This window comes from Mustelus asterias, chromosome 10, assembly GCF_964213995.1.
Source record: "Mustelus asterias chromosome 10, sMusAst1.hap1.1, whole genome shotgun sequence".
NCBI lineage: Eukaryota > Metazoa > Chordata > Chondrichthyes > Carcharhiniformes > Triakidae > Mustelus > Mustelus asterias.
In genome coordinates, this window is record NC_135810.1 from 62365661 (window position 1) to 62390730 (window position 25070).

Here is a 25070-nt window from a genome sequence, read left to right on the forward strand (position 1 = left end):
GCTTTGTGCCAGAGGCTGTGTCATTGTAATTTTATCCTCGTCGCCAGATGTAAAGGTGCACTTTCACAGGCTTCATTAGAAACAAAAAAGACATTTATTACTAAGAAAAACTTCACCGAGGCCAACAGCCCTCACAGCTACCCTGGTCCCCTACATGACTTCCGCCTAAGAGAGGATGATTACCCGCTCTCAGACCTAATTGGTCCCCCAAGTCAGATGACCCTCTTATGCTGTGTTGTGCTTAAAGGGACACTCTCAAATCACAGCAATGCTGATGTTATAATGATCTCAGATCACATGACTGAGAGTAAGAGTGAACATAAAGGAACCTTGTGTAGCGGTCCAAATGTGCTATAAATCTGCTATAAATAAAGGTTGTGAGAAAATATAGATTTGAGCAGCATACTTTGGGAAACAATCCCTAAAACCCTCATCTGGACACTGATCACACAATGGCACATATACTAGAGAATACATTTTTTTTTCAGGAGATGTGCATGTCACTGGCCGTGCCAGCATTTATTACCCATCCCTAATTGCCATTGAACAGAGTAGTTTTTTGTGTCATTTTAATGGGAATTTAAGAGTTAACCACAATGCTGTGGATCTGCATCTGGAGTTACATGAAGTCCAGACCAGGTAAAGGTGGTAGATTTCCTGAAGGACATTAGTGAACCAGATGGTTTTCATAATAATCGACAACGGTTTCATGGTCATTATCAGACTTTTATTGAATTCAAACTTCACCACCTTCATGCTGGGATTCGTACCCGGGTCCCTTGAATATTACCCCTGGCCTCTGGATTGATAATACCACTATGCCATTACCTCTCCACAGGACTCCTTGTCAAGGGATACTTTTATTGGCAAAAAGCACAATCACTAATTTAGAATGCAAATTGACAAGGTTTATTGAATAACAAATATGAATATTTAACATTGCACTAATCAAGGCATGGCACAAAACAAAAGTTTAACATGTGTTGGTCCATCTTGCAATGAATCCTGGGAGGTTTGGTGTTTTCTCCTCTTGGTTTCTTGAAACTGGTCTCTTAACTCATGATTTCCTTTGAGATTTCAACTTCGTTAATTTAACTCCAACATACAAATTCCTCTGCAGCTTTAAGACTTCAACTTTATTTTACCAGTCTATCTTAGCTGCTGTAGGTTTCAGTCCACCTTAACTGCTGAAGCTGCACATTTCACAGCTGTTGCTGCTCTCTCTCAAGCTGAAAGCAGCTTGCTAACACACTGGGCTCGATTTTACCATTTTGATTCTAAGTCCTGAATCTGTGCATGATTCAGATCTGACTTGGAAAACTGCTCTCAGGCGAATCTGAATTGTGCTGTGGCGGGGCTTATCGCGCCCGAAATGCTGCAGCTCCAATTCGGAGCCTTCAACTGCGCATGCGCAGTAAAAGCAATTTGAAAAACGCTCCCCTGCCACATCGCCTCCCGGGCCAGAAAAAGTGGATAAAGCGACCCAGGAGCGATGGCCCCCACTAGATATTGCCCCACCCCGCAACATAACTGTCCCCCTTATCCACCCACCCCCCCCCCACCCAGACCGATTGCGACGCCCTGCCCCCCTTCACCGATCACCCGCAGAGTGGCAGCAGACCACCCCTGCCCCCCCCACCCTCCAATCAGAGATCAATTTGGCCCTCCTCCATCCCCTCACCAGAGAACGAACTGGCTTCCCACCTCCTCCCCTTCCACCAGATATACATCTGACTGCCTCCTCTCTTCCCCCCCCCCCCCTGCCACTAGAGAATGATGATCTGGCCTCACTCCTCCTCCCCTCCCCTGCCAGAGAACGCTCGAGCGTCCCTCTTCCTTCACTCCCCCCGAGAACAATCTGGCCTCCCCCCCCCCTTCTCCCAAACCACCAGAGAATGATCGGGCCTCCCTCCTCCTCCCCTCCACCACAGAACAACCTGGCCTCCCTTCCCCCACTCCCACCCGCCACTGATCTGAGTCAGAGAGCCGCTGGAAGCTCTGAACTTACCTCTTCAGAAGCTGGAGTGCCCGAAACAGACCTTTGCCGAGCATGTCTGTTTCATGCCGAATCTGGATGGGTGAACGTGATGGTAAAGGGGGAAATGCAGGTACGTTTGGGCGTCCAGCTCATTGTCAATTCAAAAGCATTTAAATTGACATTGCACCCGTTTTTGGGTGCGAAAACCTGATAATGTCGGTAAAACCCGACTTTACCAAGTTTTTGTGCCCAAAAACGGGCGCATCACAATGGTAAAATCGCACCCACTGGTGGGATTTTACGACCTTGCTCGAGCGAGACCGGAAATTCCCGCCCGAGGTCAACAGATATTTCCATTGCCCGCCCCTCGCCTGCTCGGATTCCATGACGGGTGGGGCAGTAGGATTCCAGCGACTATTAACTGTCTCTTAATGCAATTACCTATAGTCTGGGTCAGCAGGGTTAACTAAGTACTCTCTTTGACCCACTCCGGTGTTGGTTATAACAGAGTTTGAATTCACAAGGGAGATGATATTGCCAATTTAAAAAATATTCTTACTGTGCATAGTTTGGTGCAAGGACTATACCAGCCAGATTCCTTACTTTAATCAGTAAAGTTTTAACACTACAGCTCACTCAGGTAAATATGCAGAAATTATTAACCAAAGGTTTAAAATGTACAAATATGATCAACTACCCAATTATGCAGAAACAACATTCACACAACCCCACTTACTCCATCCCCTAAGAATGCAAAAAAGTAAAACTCCACAGACTATCAGATATTAAAAGCTTTGCCAAGTAACAAGTGAAGTCAGGAAAATAAATTTAACCGAGTGTCCAATTGCTTGTTCACAGCTGAAGGGTCTTGGTCCATGGTCCTTGGGGCTTCTCAATGCTGACTGTGGGATTGATTTGGGATCCTCCTTTCAGAACTCTTGGTTTGCTGCAATGAGGTCTTGTTGTGGGTTTTTTCAAATCACAGATAGCTCAGTTTTGATGAGAGAGATTTCAGAAGAGAGGTGGGGTAAGGCTGTGCCGCTGTGGCAGTCTCTTTCTGACAATACCAAAACCCAGTATCATTTTTACCCAAAGGTTGGATCTCTCAGAGCTCTTGTCTACGTAAAAGCACCTTGTATCATTCACCAATGCAACATGATAGTTGCTGTAAGCCAGTATCCTTTGCTTAACAAAAAATGTCCTTTTAAAAAAAGTTCAATACATATACATGTCCAACCATTATAAACATTATAAATTAATATATGTTCAGTCGATGTTAAAAATTAATATTTTATATAACACCCCTTCATAACACTATTACAGCATATGAGATATCAATTCGTAGACTTCTTAATGTCCTAATAATACGTACAAATTAAGGCTTTTCATCACTAAACCTGTGTGCAGTACTATTTAATAGCTTCAGCCTTATCAATTATACAAATGTGTCATTGAAATGAAATCTAACATCAGTTTGTGCAGGGTGGTATGCGAGGAATTGGGAATGAGTGAGTATTTGATTAGTAAGAGGGTCGGAGTGAAAGGGATTGTGGCCAAATAATTACTTAGTGTCAGACAGGTCTCAGTGCGGGGAAGGGGTGCAATAAATAAACTTCACCATAATGAAAGGATAATGAAAGGACAAAGGTGGAAAGTTAATACAGAAGCAAGTTGCAGTTATGTACAACATCTTTAACATCGCAAAATGTCCACAGGAATATAATCAGATCAAAATTAACAGCATAACAAAGAAGAAGATAATAAGACGGGAGACCAAAAATATGTTTGAAGTGGTAGGTTTTAAGGAGAGTCTTGAAGAGAGAAAGATAGAGGGGGAGAGAATTTTCAGAAGAAACTCCAGAGCTTAGGAATGAGGAAGCAGATGGCATGGCCACCAATTGTGTGACGAAGTAAATGAGAAATAGACAAGAGATCAGAAATGGAGTAAAGCTGAATTCCTGGAAGGTTGGTGGAGGTTGCAGAGGTAAGGAAGGGCAAAGTCAGGGAGGAATTCAAACACAAATATGAAAATTTTAAATATAGCACGCACTGGTGAATGGTATTTGGTTCTGGATGAGATTAAGTTAATCGCATGTGGGAGTTGGAAGAAAGATCGGGGAGCTTTGAAAAGAATCTCGTCCAATGTAACAAAAGAATGAACGAGAGTTTCAGAAGCTGACAGTTTGAGGCAAAAAGAAAAGACTTGCATTTGTATAATGATTTTTATTGCCACAGGATGTTTCAAAGCACTTTAGAGTTAATAAAGAACTTCTGACATTTATTTACTGCTGTAATGTAGGAAACAAGGCAGCCAATGCACGCTTAATCAATTCTCACAAACAATAATGAATTACAACCAGATAATTTTGTGTTGTTGAGTTGGGATCAACATTGGCCAAGAAACCAGGGATAACACTTCTGGGTCCTTCTTCAGAATAATGTTATGGGAATTACATCCACTCGAGCAGGTAAATGGAATCTCAGTTTAACATCTCAAGTGAAAGACAGCACCCCTGACAGTGCAGCACTCCCTCAGTACTGTACAGGAAGGACAAGCTTTGGTTTTCCATTCAAGCCCTAGAGTGGGACTTGAATTCATAATCTGGTGACTCAGAGATAAGGCTACCAATTTTTTATTATTCATTCTTGGGATTTGGGCATCACTGGCTAGGCCAGTTTTTATTACTTATCCCAAATTGCCCTTGAGAAACAGTGAGCTGCCTTCTTGAACTGCTGCAAATACATCCATAGTGCTATTAAGCGGAGAGTTCCAGGATTTTGACCCAGTGACAGTGAAGAAACAGCAATATATTTCCAAGTCAGGATGGTGAGTGGCTTTAAGTAGAACTTCCAGGTGGTGGTGTTTCCATGCTTCTGCTGCCCTTGTCCTTCCAGATGGCAATGTTTGTGGGTTTGGAAGATGCTACCTAAGGAGGCTTGGTGAGTTCCTGCAGTGCCTCTTGTAGATGGTGTACACAGCTGCTGCTGTGCACTGGTGGTGGAGTGAATGAATGTGTGTGGATGGGCTGCTTAATAGCACTATGGGTGAACTTGCAGCAGTTCAAAGCGGCAGCTCACCATTTCTCAAGGGCAATTCAGGATAGGTATTAAAAACTGGCCTAGCCAGTGATGCCCAAATCCAAAGAAAGAATAAAAAAACTGGTCGCCTTTTCATTAAGCAGGCTGCTTTGTCTCGAATGATGTCAGTCTTCGAGTGTTGTTGGAGCTGCACTCATTCAGACAAGTGGAGAGTATTCCTGATTTGTGCCTTGTAGATGGTGCACTGACTTTGACGAGTCAGTAGCTGAAATACCTGCTGCAGGATTCCTAGCCTTTGATCAGTTCTTGCAGTTACAGTATTTATATGGCCAGTTAAGTTTCTGGTCAATGGTAACCCTACCAGGATGTTGATAGTAGGGGATTCAGCAATGATAATGCCATTGAATGTCAAGGAGTGATGGTTAGATGCTTTCTTGTTGGAGAAAGTCATTGACTGGCACTTGTCAGCCCAATCCTGGATATTGTCCAGGTTGTGTTGCAATTAGACGTGCGCCACTTCAATATCTGAGGAGTCACGAATGGTGCAACCATCAGCGAAAGACTTTACTTCTGACCTTTATGATGGAGGAAAATCATTGATGGAGCAACTGAAGATGGTTGGACCAAGGTTCTACCTTGAAGAACTCCTCCTGTGATGTCTTGGATCACATGTCTTCACTGTTACTAGACTAAAAACCTGGAACTCCCTTCCAAATAGCACCATATGTATACCTGCATTGGATGGACTGCAGCAGTTCAAGAACATGGTTGACCACCACCTTCTCAATGACAATTTGGGATGCCATTTCCATTTCCCATTTCATGTAAAAAAAAGAATTTTATATTCTTGCAATGCCACTCAACCTCTCCAATCAAAAATTTGAACTGTGGAGTTTCATTCCGACAGGTGGTTGTTGGAGTATCTTACCTTTCCTTTATTTTTTTCTGTCTTTATCCAAACTTTTTTTCCCTCTCTTTCTTTTTCTGTACCTAAGTTTGCTTAATTCAACCTATTTTGTTTGTTTGTTCCTGTTTGTTTCTAAATCCTTAAATCCCATTGGTCACAAAGATTGGTTGTTTGTCTCACTCTTCCCCAAGGAACATTACATCCTGTTACCCTTGCTGCACCATCAGTTGGCTCTTGCAGAAAAAAAAGGAAAAAAAGTAAGCTGAAGGATAGGAGAAAAATTCAAACCAAAAAGGCAACCATAAAATGATCCCCTTGAGAACAACCTGACCCAGTAACTTTGGTTTTCCTAATATTAAAGGGAAAAACATTTGGTTTTTCCAGGATTGATGTTGACAAATAGAGATAGTTTAAGTAATTTATACTCTTACTGTGGATATTAGAAATAGGGTATCGCTTCTGTATTTGTGTGAAAAGGTTTAAAAACCTTAGTTTAAACTTCATGAAAAAAGGTGCCTACAAGTCTGTAGGTCAGTATAGATGCCTGCACTGTCATGAGGTTTTGCGACAGGAAACAAGCATGAAATAAAAAGATCGAGCTGTTGCTTAGCAACCAAGAGCCCACACAGAAAAGCAGAAGCACTTGAATCTGTTTGGAACTAGGTAACCCAGAGGTAAGGAGCATTCCACAGGCATTGAGGAAAGGGTGGGTTTTCCCTCCAAGGCCCTACCACCCCAGCATAAAATCATGACTATGTTGGGGCAGGCAGGATCCTGCAGTGAATCCCGTTGTTGCAATTTACAGTCCCCCCATCTCAGAACCCTTGGAGGTGGAGGGGGTGGGGCGGGGCGGGGAAGGTGGTCAGGGGAGGGGAATATCAAATTGTGATCAATGAGTACTTTGTATTGGTGTTCACTGAGGAAGAGGAATCTGACAAACTATCTGCAGCAGTGGGGATTGTAAAGGTAATGGGTGGGGTGAATATTGATTGGCAGGATGCCTTGGAAATGTAGAATGGATGTTGCCTGGTTCGGATAGCTTGCATTCCAATACATTTGGTAGAGTCTCAAAGCAAGGACAGCACATAGGGCACTTAAGTTTCCTCTCCTGATGCTAATCCCACCAGTTAGATGATTCTCAGTTTCTAAATGTGTTTACCTGGAGTTAAATTCAACATTTACCTGATTCTGAAGGAGAAAAGTATGTCTTCCTCATGCTTGACTTCTCATTGTGACAGTCTGAGTAGAAGGTTTCTCGTGATGTGGACTGAAGGTTACCTCCCACCTGTCTCTCCTCCATCACCCCCCCAAAAAACAAAATCTAAATGTTAAACTATGCAAAGACACGTTCAATGAAAATTTTGTGCAGCACATGTTATGCAAAGAGGAGTTTCGGATAAGAGCACATATTTTGTGGAAGACTCAAAATTAACTAATTAAAAATGGACTTTATTGTTACATCAACTTAGGAAATGTGGTGGCAGTTAAAAATCAATTTATACAATAGACAACAGTTGAGTCATCATAAAATCCTACAGTTTTTAATACTGCCAACAACACCAATTACACAGGTGATCATTGAAACAGATCAAGTTCTGCTGACATCTGGTTTCCCTTTATTAACACTTAAAAAACAATCTTATCCTTTTGCACTATTTAGCCATTTTTGTCAATGACTTGGCACATTCACAGTAGCTATTCAAAAACACAACCCTTTAGCATATTGCCTTGTATGACCACAAAATTCATGAAAAGCTAGACTTGTTGAATTCATTCCAAGACATTAGACAGCCCAGTCTGATTTCACCATACTGATAAAAGTTCAGCAACAAAATAGTAGTATTTGGGTTATCAAAACGAACAGAATGGATATCGTTGAACAATTCAATATTTTTCTTCTTTAGAAATAGTCCATCAATACTAATCAACTTCTGTTTTGGATTGACATTTCATCTTTATCAGCAAAAAAATTCAAGGCATCCCAGAACACAGTAAATATCTACAAATGCTTGTAAAATTTAAACAACCCATTCTATATCTATGTACACTTTGTACAAACCTCTTAAACACACAAACTTACATCTTTACAAAGCCTGTTAATAGCAGGTAAAAATAATACACAACAGGACAACAGTTTAATACAATACTACAAAAGGCTTAGAAATCTATAGGCATATCAAATTTCACAATTTTCTAAAATGCAGTGCCATAGACCCACAGCTGTTTCAGATAATTTACATACAATGAACAAAGAAAAGCCCAGATATCATGTTATCATTGGAATATCAGTGGCACTGTAACTTTTTGAATACATGGAAAAACTTTAGATGCATGAAAAAATATAATTTTCTCATTTTATTCAAGTTGTGAATTGTGACATAGCAGATTTATGTTGAAAACTCAATTTGTAGAAATTGAACCAGACCAATCTATTTCACTCAATATCTCCCAACATTCAACAGCAAGGATGACTTACAATATATATGACTTAGGCTAGATCAGAATCCAAGTCCAGCTGTAAATCTATGTGCAAATTCTTTTCACTGCAATTATAAGTATGCTTTAATTAAACTGGTTCACTATCACTGTATTACTGTAGACAATACTTTATGGGGAATTATTTTTCACCCTGACAGGCCAAAAGCATAATCTAATCAATTATTAAATAGCAAAAACAAGCTTTGCTATTATTTAATGAAAATAATTTGCAATAGCAATAATGTATTTCATTGGAGAACTGTTGAGAAATTTCAGAAAGTGATTTTCACATTGAACAGCCTGAATTCTGGTCTAGGTTTGAAATATCATGTGATTTGAAACTTTAATTTCCAATCACAAGACTTTAAAAGTGTTGCTTTGTAGCCAACTGTGTTTTCAGAGAACTCACGATTGTGCGGTTACATCTGTTAACAAAATACCGCAGATTTTACCTGTGAGGATGGAGTCTTGTATTAATCTGCAATCATACAAAAATTCAAAGGGTATGAAAGTGACATACTTAATTTCAAATATTTTCTTACAAGTTTTTCTCAGTAAACAATTGCACCTCATACTGTACCTTCCTCAAAACACATGAGCTTGTCAAATGGCACCTCAGATCAATAAAAATGCATATTTATTCCAAATATATTCAGTTCTAGCCTGCAGTGCAATTCTTTTTAAATATATATTTATTCTTTTATGGGATGTGGGTATCATTGGCAAGTCCAGCATCTGTTGCCTGAACTGCCCTAGAACTGAATGCCATTTCAGAGGGCAGATAGGAATGAGGTAAGGATTGCAGATTTCCTTCCCTAAAAGGACAATGGTGAACCAAATGAGTTTTTACAACAGTCGATAATGGTTTCATGGTCACTATAACTGACTGGCTTTCAATTCCAGATTTTATTAATTGAATTTAAACTCCACCAGGTATGATTTGAACCTGTGCCCCGAGAGCATTAGCTTGGATCTCTGGATTACTAGAGCAATGACACTACCACTGTGCCACCATCTCCCCAAATTCACAATTGAGTTTGGGATAAAAGATCCCACGCTCCTTCATACCTGTTTTAACATTGAAATAAACTAGCCTCACTGTACTTACAAGTGTTATGTAGCAGATTGTTACCTCATGTTAAATTCTATGTGCTTTGATATAGGAATAAGACATGGTAAAAATGCTATGGTAATTAGATCATTTGTAAAAGTGGAGAAGATATGGAACTTTTATTTTTCTTAGGTAATTTAGGGAGGTTCCATTTTTTAGTGGTAACTGTTCTACTGCACTGCATTGCTTTACCTTACTGCAGTCAGTCAATAACTACAGGACTGTACACAAATATACATTCCATGATTTATACTGTAACCGGCAAGAACATGAACAGACAGAATTAAACAATGTGAGCTGGATTGCTAAATACATACTGCCTGCCATTCTCCTGAAGAATTGTCTAGACAACTGATGCCTTCTCAGTTTGTTACCGGACCATAGCAATATACAGGCAGTTGGCTATCCAGTGATTTAATTCATATTACTTCAAGAAAGTGCCATTAGTTACCTTGTCTTTTAGCATTACATTTAGGAATCACTGTTTGATTAGTATTTAATAGAATCAGAAGAACACTTAATCCTACAGTATCAAATGAGTTTCCACAGGAACAATACTTTAGAATTTCATCAATGACAATAAACTTAATATTTTCCTGCACTTTCAGCTCCAATGGCGACTCAGCTTGGAACCATATCATGACTATCATGAACTGGCTTCATTTATTAAAGAGAATCTCTTATTCGTAGCCATATTAGAAGGAGTCAGTTGTGGGTATTGTATCATGAAATTAGTACCCAATTAGCAGAAAATAACTCATTCTAATTTACTTTGTCCATCAGTCCTTGTGGATGCAAATACACAGTGGAAAGCTCTTCAACTTCCTGTCACTGCATCACTTTATTCCCAGTGTAGTTTCATTGTTAGCTCAGAAGTGGCCCACATGGCTGCTATCACACTTGTGTCTGGTATTGAGATTCTACAAAAGAGATATGAATATTATCAAAATTAAGCTCATCGCCACTCTCGTAGTCACTCATCACTACTTCAGAGTCATCGAAACCACAGCTCATCGACATATCTGAAGATGATGCATTTGTTGATGTGAGTATGGGCATTGATATATTGTCACTAATCACTTTCTCCAAGTCTTGGTTTGAACCTGCAGGAAATGCGCCATAGTCTGTCTCACCCTGGATGCCAACAGCCTCTCCTTCTGTTGGCAACTGGTGAGGTGGAAGGTACTGACTGGGATGGAAGTGCGGTCTTCTTCGGCTATTGGAATTTAAAGTGTTCAATGCAGATGTTGTGGGGGGTGGTTGGATGATCTCATATTGATCCTGGTAATCCTCTGGCAGGGGAGGAGGAAGTTGGTCCTGGCCGAGGAATTCCTCATCTTGAGGGGGTGGGAAGTCATTATCTATGTCATATCCACCGAGGTAGTAGTCAGCATCTAGTGATCGTGCATTCTCGTGATGCACAGGGGCAGTATCAGCTGCTTCATAATGTGGTACTTCTTCAATGTTTGGCAGTCGAGTGCTTGGCATCCAGTCTGAGGTATCCCAATGATATGCTACAACAAAAAAAAAAGCTACAGTAATATATTTGTTATTACAACTAGTTTAAGGCTAACAATGGAATGACCCCTTTGTTCTACCATTCAAAGATGTTTAAACACCGTGTACCGCAGCTGCTAATGAGTTGTGTTTCTACAATGAAATGCATCTGATGGAATTTGATTGATCTCTTTTGATTATTCCCTTTGAATATTTTAATATATAGATCTTGTACTTAAACTAGAATATTTGCATTTTCAATTAAATGATGCACATCTTCAATCAGAGATCTAATTATCCCAAATAATTTCCTGACTTGTTGCTTGGCGTGTCTAATGTTTTTGAATGTCCAGCTAGTTTTACCTTTGTTACTAAAGGGATGCTTCTGCATCACAACATTTCTAGTTTTCTTCAAGTACAATTTCAATTGAAATATTGCCGCTATACACAAGCTCTGTAGCCATTGTATAAATTGTAAGGGATTTATATTTTAAAAAGCATACAAATAATTGGTTAAAAATTGGTGATTAACTTGTAGTGGAACATGATTTATTATCCATCAAATGCTGAACATATGAGATTTTTTTTACTTCAGAACATATATGACATTCAATGACCAAACACATTATAGCATGCTTAGAATGAAGTAGGATGTCAAATCCATGCAACGGCCAAACAAAAATCAACATGCATTTTGAAAGCCAGTCACTTCTTATTGTAAAAGCTGCATATTGATAAAATAAAGCTGAACCAGCAAATTGTTAAATGACGCATTTCAGTTAAACAATGCAATTATTCTTTTATAATACATTGTGATAACAGATGCTTAAGTACGTAATTTAAAAAAACATGTCTGTCAATATTAAGGTCACCACTTTTGTGTTTAAACAGCTTCCCCCCGATTTAATGAATTACTAAGGTTGAAATTCATTATTCTAACAAAATGAGTTCAGCCTTAAGGTCAGCATAGGTGACATGATCTTCAAAAGTAAATCCATGTCTTTGCAGATTATTTTATATTCTGCTCTGCTAGAAATTACAATCACTCTCAGAGTGCTCGCTGCATGCACACACAATGGGGAACTGAGTTCCAAAAACAAGAGAGGCAAATTGCTACTTTAAAATGAAAAATCTCAGGGTAGGATTAACAAGCAGATCGGAAGTGTCTGGGAGTCACCTCTGTTGTAGTTCTGCCCCTCCTCCATAAGGGACACTGTCAGGTGGAAAGCGAAAATAGGTGAGTGTTTGGTGAAAAACATACCTCAAATATATCAGTTAAACAGAACATATAGACACTGCAATAAGCTTTAAAACAGTAAGACACTGATCATACATTTAGTCCAGCAGCAAAATGGACAGTGTTCCTATTCAACTTGCTGCCTGGACTTAAGAACCCTTTAAAAAAAGTTAAATCATGGATCCGTTAAAGATTCGGTCTACAATTTTAAAATCTAAATCTACCAAAGTATGAAAATATTTAATACAGAATTGCATTTTATATCAAGTACAATATATATTGATTCACATCAAAAGTCAATAACATCTTCACCAGATGAAGCAATGATGAACTGTGCAGCATCACAAACCAATATTCCAACTGACAGGATTTAGAACAAATGAAGGATACTGTCTTGGTGCATCTGTTCTAACAATCTACCATGGGTTTCATCACAAATACGTTCCCAAATACATTATGATTTCTCATTTTGGAGATTCTAATTTGATTGATGCTTCTTTTTTTTCAAGGTTAAACTGGAAATTGCTTTTACTCTGTTTAATCAAATTTGATGGATTAAAGGAATTAGAAATGATTTTGTTTGTCATGGGTTTTTAACAGTGATGCTACACTGTGATTTTCAGGAGAATGCTTCAGCTTAAATACTACTGTACACCTAAAATTATTAAACAAACATATTTCCATATTAGAATGGAGCAAGGATTTCTCTAAACTGTTTTGGATATCAGCTCAAAAATTCATTTCAAAAGCGCTTAAACTGTGAGGAATATTATACAGTATTTCATTTCACTCAAGTTTGACCACTAAGTTAGCATCTTTTGTACGTCTTAAAAATGTATCATGTAATAAGTATCCCTTCAGTTTTCCCTCTGTAATGACACTCAGACTACATCCGATTAAACCCGTCAATTCTCTTTTATAGAAACAGGTTTCTAATGCTCTATTACAGAGCTTGCTGTAATTTTATGTAATTCCCTTTGATTACTTCTCTAATCTAGGATTATTTATCAGGTAGGAAACTGCCCCACAAAACCTTTCCCGGGGCCATTCCTTTTAAAACTGTGGCCATGAAAATTCGAGGCTGTTACAGCTTAGTCCCACTGCGGCTGTGGCTGGAATAACTGAATACAAAGTCAAGTTCCAGATATATCAGGATCGTAGAATTCTACAGTGCAGAATGAGGCCATTCAGCCCATCAAATCTACACTGACCACAATCCCACCTAAGCCCCATCCCCATAACTCCATGCGTTTACCCTAGCTAGTCGCCCTGACACTAAGGGACAATTTAGCATGGCCAATCCACCTAACCCGCACATCTTTGGACTGTGGGAGGAAACCGGAGCACCCAGAAGAAACCCACGCAGACACGAGGAGAATGTGCAAACTCCACACAGACAGTGACTCAAGCCGGCAATTGAATCCAGGTCCCTGGTGCTGTGAGGCAACAGTGCTAACCACTGTGCCACCGTGCCACCTGTCAGGTCCTGGTCAAGTACCGATTGGCATGACCTTTTGGAACTGTACCTTGGCCCATCTCCAACATAGCATTTGACGCATAGGGTGGAGAATGGGGATTCCTATTGCTATTCCGATTTCCAGGCCTTCATTAATACCCAGTGTATGGTCAGTGCAAATATGCCTGATGAGACTCAGTGAACCCGCTGACTTATTGGTGGATGTGGAGGCAGGATTATTAAACAATGATGCGGGGGGAGATTACCCTGACTAACACTCTCCCCTACCCAGGACACAATGCCAGACTTTGCAGCTTGTCTCAATGTTGGATGCCTCAGATGTGTCTTTCGTGTCATGGATGTAGAAAAATGAAATGTTTGGGGGGGCGGGGGGAGATGTATCTGACAATTGTACTCAGATGCACGGCCAGATGTCTCTAATTTTCAAACTATGTGAAACATTTTTGACATGCTTCAAAGATGCATATAAGCAAAAAATCAATGCTACAAAAAATGATGGACAAAGAACATTTTTCAAAATCAATTGCTTTAAATCCTCAGTGCAGTTAAATTATCTGAATTTAATGATGTTAACTTAAAACAATATTTATGATCAATATGTTTAAATTAGAAAGGAATTTAATTGTATATCACCTAATTCTATTTTCAAGAGTTTCTTTAATGATGAAATCAGTAATATTCAACAATACTACAACAGCAAAATAAAAAGAGAAAGGAAAGAGCAGAGAAGTAAAACTAATTGGATAGCTTTTGTAAAGAGCTGACATACACATGTTGGGCTGAATGGCCTCCAGCATTTGTGCTAGGTGATTCTATGAAAATCACTGAAATTAGAATATAAATGCCCAATGTATTCATATAAAATTATAATGGCAATAATAAATGGGCTAATACCACTGATGAAACAGTGGACAAAGCAATCTCACATGAAAGCATTAACAAAACTTGCATCTATATACCACAGTAAACCATTCCAAAGTGCTTTATAAAAGTGCTTGCAAACAAATTTGACATTGAGCCACATAAGGAGGTGTTGGGACAGGTGACCCAAAACTTGGTCAAGGTGATTGTGTTTAAGGGTGTCTTAAAGGAGGAGAGAGGGGTAGAGGGGTGGAAAGATTTAGCGAGAGAACACAAGGGCTTAGAGTCAAGGCAAAGGAAACAAGGCTACCAATGGCGGAGCTAAGGAAATTGTGGTTGTGTAAAGAGGCCTTATTTGGAGGAGCACAAAGCTCTCCCAGAGGGTTGTCGGGCTCAAGGAGGTTCCAGAGATAAGGAGGCAAGAGGCAAAGGATGGACTTGAAAGCAAGGATGGAAACGTTAACATCGAGGCATTGCTAAATGCCGAAGTCAATGGAGGTCAGCAAGCACAGGGCTGATGGGTGAATGGAACTTGGCATGCATTCCCATATGGGCAGCGCAGTTTCAGATGAGGTCAAGTTTATTGAAGGTAGAGGTGAGAGAGCAGCCAGGAGAGCATTGGACAATGTTGCATTTAGAGATAACAGAGTCATTAGATTATGGTTTAGGCAGGGATGGAGATGGGCAATGTTATGGACGCCAGGAAAGTAAACAGTTTTACTGATGATGAGGATATGGGGTTGTAAACATACAGGTTCAGTCTCAGTTATTGCCAGGGAGACAGATGAAGACTGAGGCTAGTGAACAGGGTTTGTGGCTGGGATTGATTTTCCTACTGAATGAATCTTATCAATATTTATGCCCACACTACACGTTGTAAATTCAAGAAATAAGTCAGCAAATGTTGTTGCTCTTTAAAATATTCATAAATTTTAGATTAATTCAGGTCAACAAATGACTCAAAAATGAGCTTGTATTGCAGTTAATATTTTAACTAAAGTTAGCTTTTTCTGGAGTTTAGATCATGATTTACATAAAGCAACATGGAGAATTTTTCAACATGAGATAAACTGTTTGACTGTATCATGCCAAACATCATATTCTCATAAGAAGAGGAGAGCAAGTAGCAAGTTAAATACCTTCATTCTCTATTGTGTCAACTGCATCATTAACCAGCCGTATAACAGTCACTATTGAAGCTTGTAGGGTAAGAAAAGGACAAGATAGGAAAAGGAGCAGCAGAAAGCAGTGCAAAGTTAGTTAAGCAGTTTTATATCAATTTGTTGGCATTTATTTGGTGTAAAACTCCAAGAACTGAAAAGACAATTGCAAGAATATTGCAGAAGAGCAACTGAATAAACAATCTGCATTTTGACCACTTCTACTGCATTAGTATAAAAGGTCATTGTGAAATAAAAACACTTTTTTTTACATAATCAGAATGGTTTTACAAATGGAGCTTCTCAGTGGGGAACCCACCTTTGAGAAAAGTTGTAATGTCACTGGTAGGGAAGCAATAAGCAGATGTGCCTGACTTCATTTTGTTAATTTTTGTTTGCTGCACAATTTCAAAGATGTTCCATAAGGAATACTATTCATAATCATGCATTGAAAATCACAAGATATTACACACCATTGACTTCAGTACACATGTTGCCACCGTAAGACTTACTTTGCAAATGAGAAAAGTTTCAAAGTTAGAAGCTGTTTGCACCAGTGTCTCTACATTAACATGCTGAAGAACAGAAACATAAATGGATACTTTGAGCTGAAATAAATCTTTGTCCCACCAATGTTGTGAAGATGCATCTAGGCTGCATTCTGTGTTACCACGTATTTTATCCTGGTTCATTATTAATTACATGTATTATAAAAAAGAAACAGAGTTTCCATGGTTGACATACATCAACTCGATAACCTTCAGAGCCAATGGGCACAAGCTTGCCAGCCGTTCATGTCACAATCCCGCTGCGGTGAAGTCGGAGAATTTGGCGCCGAGCCAAATCTTCGTTCACTGCAGCAGGATAGGAAAATCCCGCCAGAGGGAACAGCTGCAACATTCCGGACAATATAATTATTTTTCTTACAATCTCTTTTGTGTGTTACTCATGGATGAAAGTCAGTAAAAGGTATCGCTCTCTCTCTGCTCCTATTAAAGTTTAAAAGTTAAAGTTTATTTAGTTATTAGTCACAAGTAGGCTTACATTAACACTGCAATGAAGTTACTGTGAAATTCCCCTAGTCATCACATTCCGGTGCCTGTTCAGGTCAATACACCTAACCAGCATGTTTTTCAGACTGTGGGAGGAAATCGGAGCACCCGGGAGGAAACCCACACAGACACAGGGAGAATGTGCAAACTCTGCTCAGACGGGAATCAAACCCGGGTCCCTGGCGCTGTGAGGCAGTAGTGATAACCACTGGGCCACCTGTACACTTATATTCATATAACACCTTTAATGGAATAAAACATCACAGGGGTGCTGCAAAGCATAATTAGGCACCCAGTCATAGAATGTGACATTAGGGCAGCAGCAGACTGCATCAAGGCGGCGGGTCACCACCATGTTCTCAAGAGCAATTAAGGTGGGCAACAGATGCTGGCCAGCAACACCTGCACCCCATGAAAGAATTTTTTAAAAAGTTGACCAAACTTTGGTTAAAGAAGTAGATTATCAGGAGATTCTTAAAGGATGAAAGAGAGGTTTAGGGAGGAAGTTTCAGCACCTAGGGCTTTAACAGCTGAAGGCACAGCTACTCAATGGTGCAACAATCAAAATTGGGACGTTCAAGAGGCCAGTTTTAGATGAGTTGGGATATCTTGAACGTTGTGAGGCTGCCCAGGATTACAACAGTGATGACATTTCAAAAGCACTTCACTGACTGTTATGTCTCTGCATTTGCCATTATTGGGATCAGAAGATAGGGGCCAACAGTTTATACTTGGTTAGTGTTGTTGCTGAACTAAATTGATATTGAATTAGTTAAAGGTTTTCCTTTGTTACAAGTTTCACCATTAATTCCTTGGAAGATTAATGTGTTTCGTTATTTTCTTTCATGCTAAGATGGTGCTCTGGGAAGTTCAGCAATAATTTTAAACACAATTTCAGGTTGCTGAATGTAGAACAAAAGACAACGGAAATATCAAATAAAGCAACCCAATGAATTTTACATTGGTTAATTGTAGCCACATAAAATCGTACTAATGGCTCATCAGCCAATCACTGTTTTATATACTATTTCAATCTCTAGCAAATTTGTGATTCTAACTGACAAAGACTTGCTGTAATGCAAGCTCGCCGCAAAATCTTATTGCAAGTGGCAACAAAGAAAACCATAATTAAAAAATGAAAGACCACAATAGGCCAATAAAATTTAACATCACTCCAACAATTTTTTATATAGTAAGCTAGAAATTTGTCCCTACAGTTTTTTTGGGGTCCTGATTTGGTGCTGCCTCCTCATTTATCTTATTGCACCATTAGTCCAAGTGTGGCCAATGCTGTTGGCTCTGAGCATGCAGAATGGGGCCAAGCAGCATTCGCAGGGGCACATGGCGCAGGCAGACAGCTTGCTCTTCTGAAAGGCAGTCTGTCCCTCTTAGAGGGATTCTGCATAAATCACAGAAAGTTGCTGCTGAATACGACTGCTGCAATTTGAAACAAAAAGAAAATGCAACAGGAGGGCAAAGAGAGCCTCCCAGGATCAGAGCTGGCACAAGGTTTTCTGTTGCCCTAGGTGAACCTTCTGCCATCATAGCCTGGCATCATCACTGCCCAGTTCCACTCAAGTGCTAAAACATAAATTTCTGAAGCTCGCACATAGTTGTGTGGCCTGCCCTGCCCCCAGCCTTCGCTCCAGTTTCAGCAGCCTCCAGCCTCAGTGCTCAGACTGTTTCCCCAAGATTCACCCATTCTGCAGCCTGCTCCTGAACCTCTCATGAGACCTTAACCCACATCATGAGATCATGCCACCTATTCCCTTCCCTGTGCCTGCTGGATACAAATTAACTGTATTAATTACTTCAATCTGTGTTATTTTATAGATGAGTATGGATCTAAAAAAACAAGAAAACTACAACCGCAAGAAACTACAAAGGGTCGTGAACGAAGCCCAGTCCATCATTCAAACCAGCCTCCCACCCATTGACTCTGTCTACACTTCCCGCTGCCTCGAAAAAGCAGCCAGCTTAATTAAGGACCCCACACACCCTGGACATTCTCTCTTTCACCTTCTTCCATTGAGAAAAAGATACAAAAGCCTGAGATCACGTACCAACCGATTCAAGAACAGCTTCTTCCCTGCTGCTGTCAGACTTTTGAATGGACCTACCTCGCATTAAGTTGATCTTTCTCTACACCCCAGCTATGACTGTAACACTACATTCTGCACTCTCTCATTTCCATTTCTATGAACGGTATGCTTTGTCTGTACAATGTGCAAGAAACAATCCTTTTCACTGTATACTAATACATGTGATAATAAATCAAATCAAATTTGATCTGACTATGAGGGGAAGCTGAAGTACACTATGGAGTTAATACTTTCAGTCTCACTGTCTTGCCATTCCTTATCCAGATTTCATTGGCATTGGCTCCACCTTTCTTTTCATTAATTCTCCAATCTCCAATTTAAGATGTGTTGTTGTCTGGTTGTGTTGACTTTGAGCCCAATTGAGCTGTCTGCAGAGGAGTCTGAGGTTTTCCCGCTGCAACCTGCAGTCACTTAGAGGGGCTGGGCAGCCGTATGGTGCACGCAGCTGAGAGCTATCCTGACAGTCAGACTCAGGCTAATGGTGTAAGTTGGCCTTTAAAGCAGCACATGCAGCAGAGAACAGTCGACAGTGGGGATACTATGCTACACAACGTAGCACGCACAGGCACTTTGGAACACTTGTGAGCTCCAGGTCAGTGTACTTGAGAGATGCACTGAGGAACCCGCCCGGAGATTTCCCTCGTAAAGACTGCACAGCAATTGCCCGGAATGTGCAAACTTCCTTCAAGCGAGGAAGTTGGGTCAAGGAAGCCTGACCTAACCTCCCTGCAGCGGACTGCGGCGCAATGGCACAGTCATTAACACTGCTGCCTCACAGCGCCACAGACTCGTGTTCAATTCCCACTTGGGTCACTGTGTGTGTGGAGCTTGCACATTCTTCCCGGGTCTGTGTGGGTTTCCTCCAGGTGCTCCGATTTCCTCCCACAGTCCAAAAATGTACGGGTTAGTGGATTGGCCATGCTAAATTGTACCTGAGTGTGAGGGGGATTAGCTAGGGTAAATGCATGGGGTTATGGGGATAGGGCCTGGGTGGGATTGTGGTCGGTGCAGGCTGGATGGGCTGAATGGCCTCCTTCTGCAATGTAGGTTTCTATGATTCTAATTACCCTGCACTGGGAACCATGCGCAAATGTAATTTAAATCACAAACATGACAATCATCCAAATGTCTTACATCAATTGTTACTGAGAAAAGGTTAGAAGAATTAAACCACTCCTAGCTTCTGGCCAATTATTATATAGTATACACTGATTCACCCTTCCCGTTCCTGCTGATTAAACCCCAAAACAAGGGATACCCCCTCTGACAGGAATTCCCCTCCTCCCCACCAATCCGACAAGGAATCCCACAAACATCCAGGTATTTCCCTGATCACTGACTATTCCTCGCAAAGAGGAATCCCCCCCTCCACAGGACTCACCCAGCATACAAGCCCCCAGGGGACTCACCCCAACCCCTGGAAAGTCCCCTAACCCCAACTACCCTCCCGCAGGCCTGACCTGACCTCCCTCCTGCAAACTGCCCAGCCTCCATTCCCCTAGCTGTATGACCCTCCTTCCCCAAGACCACCCCTAAACTTTGACTACCCCTCCGCCCAGGCCCGACCCGACCCAATGCCACCTCCTCATGCCCCAAATGTCACCCGCCACATGACTGGCTGACTGCCCCCTCCCCCACTGACTGCCCAACCCCTCACCAACTACCAGACACCCCCCCAACTCACTACCCCAACCCCCACTAAGTTTTTGATCCCACCCTCACACAGTGCCTGAACCAACCCCTCCCCTCCCCACCCCTCCCCCATTCCACCTTGAGCATGCATTGGGAGGGGGGGCAGAGGTTTGGCTGTAACTGTGCACAGTTGCTGGGCAGTACCAGGAAATAATTGCACCTGCTTGCTGTCGCTATTGCCAGTTCCAGTCCAGCTGGCCAGATGGAGGGACTGTCAGCACAAGGAGTGCCCTGCCCCCAGGCACTCATGCTGAGCTGGTCATAGCGTCTCGAGTTTAAATTTGGTTTTGTTTGCTGGTGCCAACCCCCTATTCCTTCCTCCCTCAGCAAACGCCGAGGGTTGGTGCACCAGCCCTACTCAGGATCATGGATGTGGTGCTGGAGGCCTTAGTCATGGAGGTGAACAGGAGAGCCACCAGGACCCCGGTGAAGGGGTAGAGGAAGCCTTCAACGCCCACTCTCAGATGGGGTTGGGAGCAGATAGTTAGAAAGGTCAATTCCTGGGGTCTGACTTCAAGTTAAATTTACTTTGTCAAAGTAAATGCACCGTGAAGAAATTTGAAAAACATGACTTAAAGTTCTTGGACCACTTTAGAATCTTATTCAATACTTGAACAAAAGTGTTTGTTTGATACCTTGTACATATTAATCAGTAATTATAGCAGCAATCTCTCCAAAGTGACAAGTAATACGATGATACTGAGAAACAACAGAAATACGTGCATCACATTGGTCATAAAGTGCCACCTTGTGGCAAATTGCAAATAAGCAGTGATGATGATACTGGTTTATGCCAGAGTTCAAATTCAACTTTGCCAACTTGCGTTTTTGAATTCAATATTTTAAAAGATTGGAAATAAAGGCATGAATTTTCAGGATGGTGGGCACCTGAGCGTTGGCGGCGATTTACAGTTAATGCTTGGACAGACATCCTGCCTTGGAAAGCTGTCAGCCAATCTCCAGCCCCTCCAAACATAACACTGCAGTGGCCAGAAGAAGTATGGCAACACTGTGCCTGAGGTTAAGTGCTGGGACTGCACTTTAGGAAAGTACCAGGGGTCCCGGGGTGGAAAGGTCAGGGATGCCCTGGTTGGTGGGGGCGGGGTTGGGGGGGGGGGGTGGCATTCTCAGTGTCGGCCGGGGGAGGGGCAGAGTTCCCAGGTCCCTGAGGGGTGCCCCTAATCTGAAGGAATCTTCAGATTCAGGCGCCCTCACGCCTCTTTCTGTTCAACGCTGAGGGTCAAGACTTTTTCTATTTGGCGCCCTGATCCAATTGGTGCCTGCAGCCTAAAAACTGAGTCCGTAGTCTCACAACACCAGGTTAAGGTCCAACACGTTTATTTGGTAGCACAAGCTTTTGGAGTGCCACTCCGTCAGGTGAGTGCAGGATTTGTTTCACAAACAGGGCATATATAGACACAAACTCAATTACAAGATAATGGTTGGAATGTGAGTCTTAACAGGTACTCAAGTCCTTACAGGTGCAGACAATGTGAGTGGAGAGAGGGTTAAGCACCTGTGTTAAGACTCACATTCCACCATTATCTTGTAATTGAGTTTGTGTCTATATATGCCCTGTTTGTGAAATAAATCCTGCACTCACCTGATGGAGTAGCGCTTCGAAAGCTCGTGCTACCAAACAAACACGTTGGACTTTAACCTGGTGTTGTGAGACTACTTTCTGTGCCTAGCCCAGACCAACGCCGGCAACTCCACATCATGCCTAAAACCTGAGGCTGAGGTGGCCATTAAGTGGCCAGCTAAGGGCCTGGGGCCTTAATAAGGGCACGGGTGGTGTTCCCATCTGAGGTCCTCCCTGCCCCACCATAAAATTACGTCTGATTCAGGGTGGTTTCCGGAAGGCATGCTGTCAATGCAATTTTATATGCCCCACAATGCCCCATACCCGCCTTCAGAACCCACAGGGGTTGGAGTGGGAGGGGCATAAAATTCTATCCAAAAAGATTGTAATGGCAAAAAGTGACTATGAGGCTGTTAAAAACCCAAGTGGTTCACTAGTTTCCTTTAGGGAGAGAAACCTATCATCGTCTATGTAACTTCAGCCTCAGATCAATATGGTTGTTGCTTGATCACCCTCTAAAGTGACCGCACGAGCCACTAAGTTGCAAATGGCCTTCCATTACTTTCTTTGGAAATCTAGGAGTGGACAATGAATGGCCTTGCCAATGATACCCACAATCTGATAATAAATTTAAACGTACAAGGAAAGATTTGAAATTGGAAACCTATCACCAACCTGCCTCCAATGTGGACACTTCCTGTTTTAATAGAGGGGGTTGGGGGCAGATGCCTAGTCTGCATTCCAGAGGCAGGTCACAAATTTAAATATTTTAAAGAGGCTGCAACTCTCACACTTTAGCTCAGTTTTAATTTTATGGCCGACTCACCAGGTTACCCAAGTCTCAGCAGATATAGCAATTAAGGGCAGGAAAGGACTAGGAAGAACAGGCCGATGAATCAGGAAAATGCCTTTTGTCTGTGGGCCAGAAGAAGCAGGATTGTTTTTTGTCTCAACACCAAAGCTTGACTGTTTTCCTCCCATGAATGCCCCCCCCCCCCTCGTACCCCTTTCTCGTCAGGCCCAGGTCAGCTCCCATCCCAGTGCCCGAACCCCTCACATCTGCTGCCACCCCAATGCTTCCTTTCAATGGTCATTTTCTAACTGCAGCTTGGTGCCACAGCCTATCCAACCACTCAACAACCTCCCAGCCTCTCAATCTGGCTGGCTGTGGCCAGTACCACAGAAAATAAATGTTAAGATCAGGTATTGCCGTTAAATTTCGCAGGTTGCTAAATCTTCACCTCCCTGCTCATTTCCTGCCTTGCAATTATTATTATGGCCAATATACAAGCCAGCAAATATATAAGGCTTATAAGGGTTCCGAAGAAGAGTCATAATAGACTCATTGGCCGGGATTCTCCGAAAAAAACTAAGTGCCCAACGGATGGGAAAACGGGAGTATTTCCTGCCTGTTTTTTAGGTGTACTTAGCAGAACGAATCATAGAATCCCTACATTACAGAAGGAGGCCATTTGGCCCATCAAGTCTATACTGACCACTATCCCACCCAGGTCCTATTCCCATAAACTCCACACATTTACCCTGCTAATCCCCCTGACACTAGGGTCAATTTGGCATGACCAATCAACCTAACCTGCACATCTTTGGACTGGAATCTCAGACACACTGTGCATTGCAGAGTGCCTCAGTGTAAATCACTCTGAAAAGCAAGGGGCGGGACCGCATCCCGCCCAAGAGGCCAGCAGCATAGTGCTGAGCGGGCCACTCGGCACGCGCCAATCTGTTGGAGTGGAGACTGGCGCATGCACACTGGCTCCCGCATCGCCAGCCTCCCGCTGATCCCCAATGGATCTTACACTAAATCACTGGCTAGCTCCGCAACCTCCCCTGATCACCAGCCTTCCAGATTCCCGCAATCCCCCCCGTCGCTGGCCTACTGGACCTCCTTGGGACAGCCTCGATGTCCCCCTGCCCGGCCAGCCCTGATGTTTTCTCCACCACTCCCTCCCCTCAGCCAGCCCTGAACACCCCCCACCACCCTGATGGCCAGCCCAGACCCCACCCACCCCAATGACGGGACCCGATCGCCCTGCTCCCTCCTTCTCCCAACGCTCTAAGTGCAGAGTAGCAGCGATTCCCCCCACCTCCACAAATTGTCCCCCCAAAAGGCCCCGCCCCTAGTATGTACCACCTCCTCGGCACTGCCCAATGGGCAGTGCCAGTGTGCCAGGCTGGCACTGCCTAAGGGGCACCGCTACCCTGCTCCCGACCTCCGGGGGGGGGGGGGGGGGGAGGAGGGGCCTCAAAGGCCTCCGTCCCCACCAGCGGGGTGAGGACATCTGTTCCCCATTAGTGAGGAGCAGTTGTAAACCCCAGGGAGCCACTCTTGGCTGATTTTTCAAACATTTTGTTTTCATTTTATATTTTATAAGGCATCAGGTTAATTATGCTCAGACTTTTGCATGTGTATTATATTACTGCACAAACTATTTCACAGTACAACAGGTGCGCTGGGAATTCAATACAGTGGGTTTACACACTGACCTTTCAGTTCTGAGTCTGGGGGTTGAATCCAAACCAGAAAATAGAATAAATTTAAATTCTGTGTCAGCTGTCATGTCTTCATGTCAAAATAATTTGGTCAATTAACACCCAGTTCCCAGTGCTGCAGATTAACAGTTCAAAAACTGTGGCTGGCATCTCATTCAGAGGGTAAAGTTATTAACTGAAGAATGTTGAATACTGCAGCAAAGGAATGTTCCTCCAAGGCTTTAGATAGGGATTTCATGACTCCTGGGAGTAAGGCTCCCTTCTGGAATATCAACGTCTTTAAATTTATCATGTATATTTTTTACCAAAATAATCTGCACTCAATCTGTGCCACATCTCATATTGGTGCCAGAAGTGAGAATGTGTTCCATTTCTCAGCACTGACT

At 42.2% G+C, this 25070-nt stretch overlaps 1 protein-coding gene across 1 annotated transcript in view; it reads right to left on the bottom strand.

Moving 5' to 3' along the window:
* Positions 1-7360: 7360 nt before the first annotated feature.
* Positions 7361-25070, bottom strand: part of LOC144499631 (protocadherin Fat 3-like) — a 696014-nt gene continuing 678304 nt past the window's right edge. Inside the window, exon 28 of the mRNA XM_078221804.1 lies at positions 7361-11027. Coding sequence (XP_078077930.1) covers positions 10408-11027 — 620 coding nt within the window. The 3' untranslated portion in view covers positions 7361-10407. The remainder of the gene's footprint in view (positions 11028-25070) is intronic.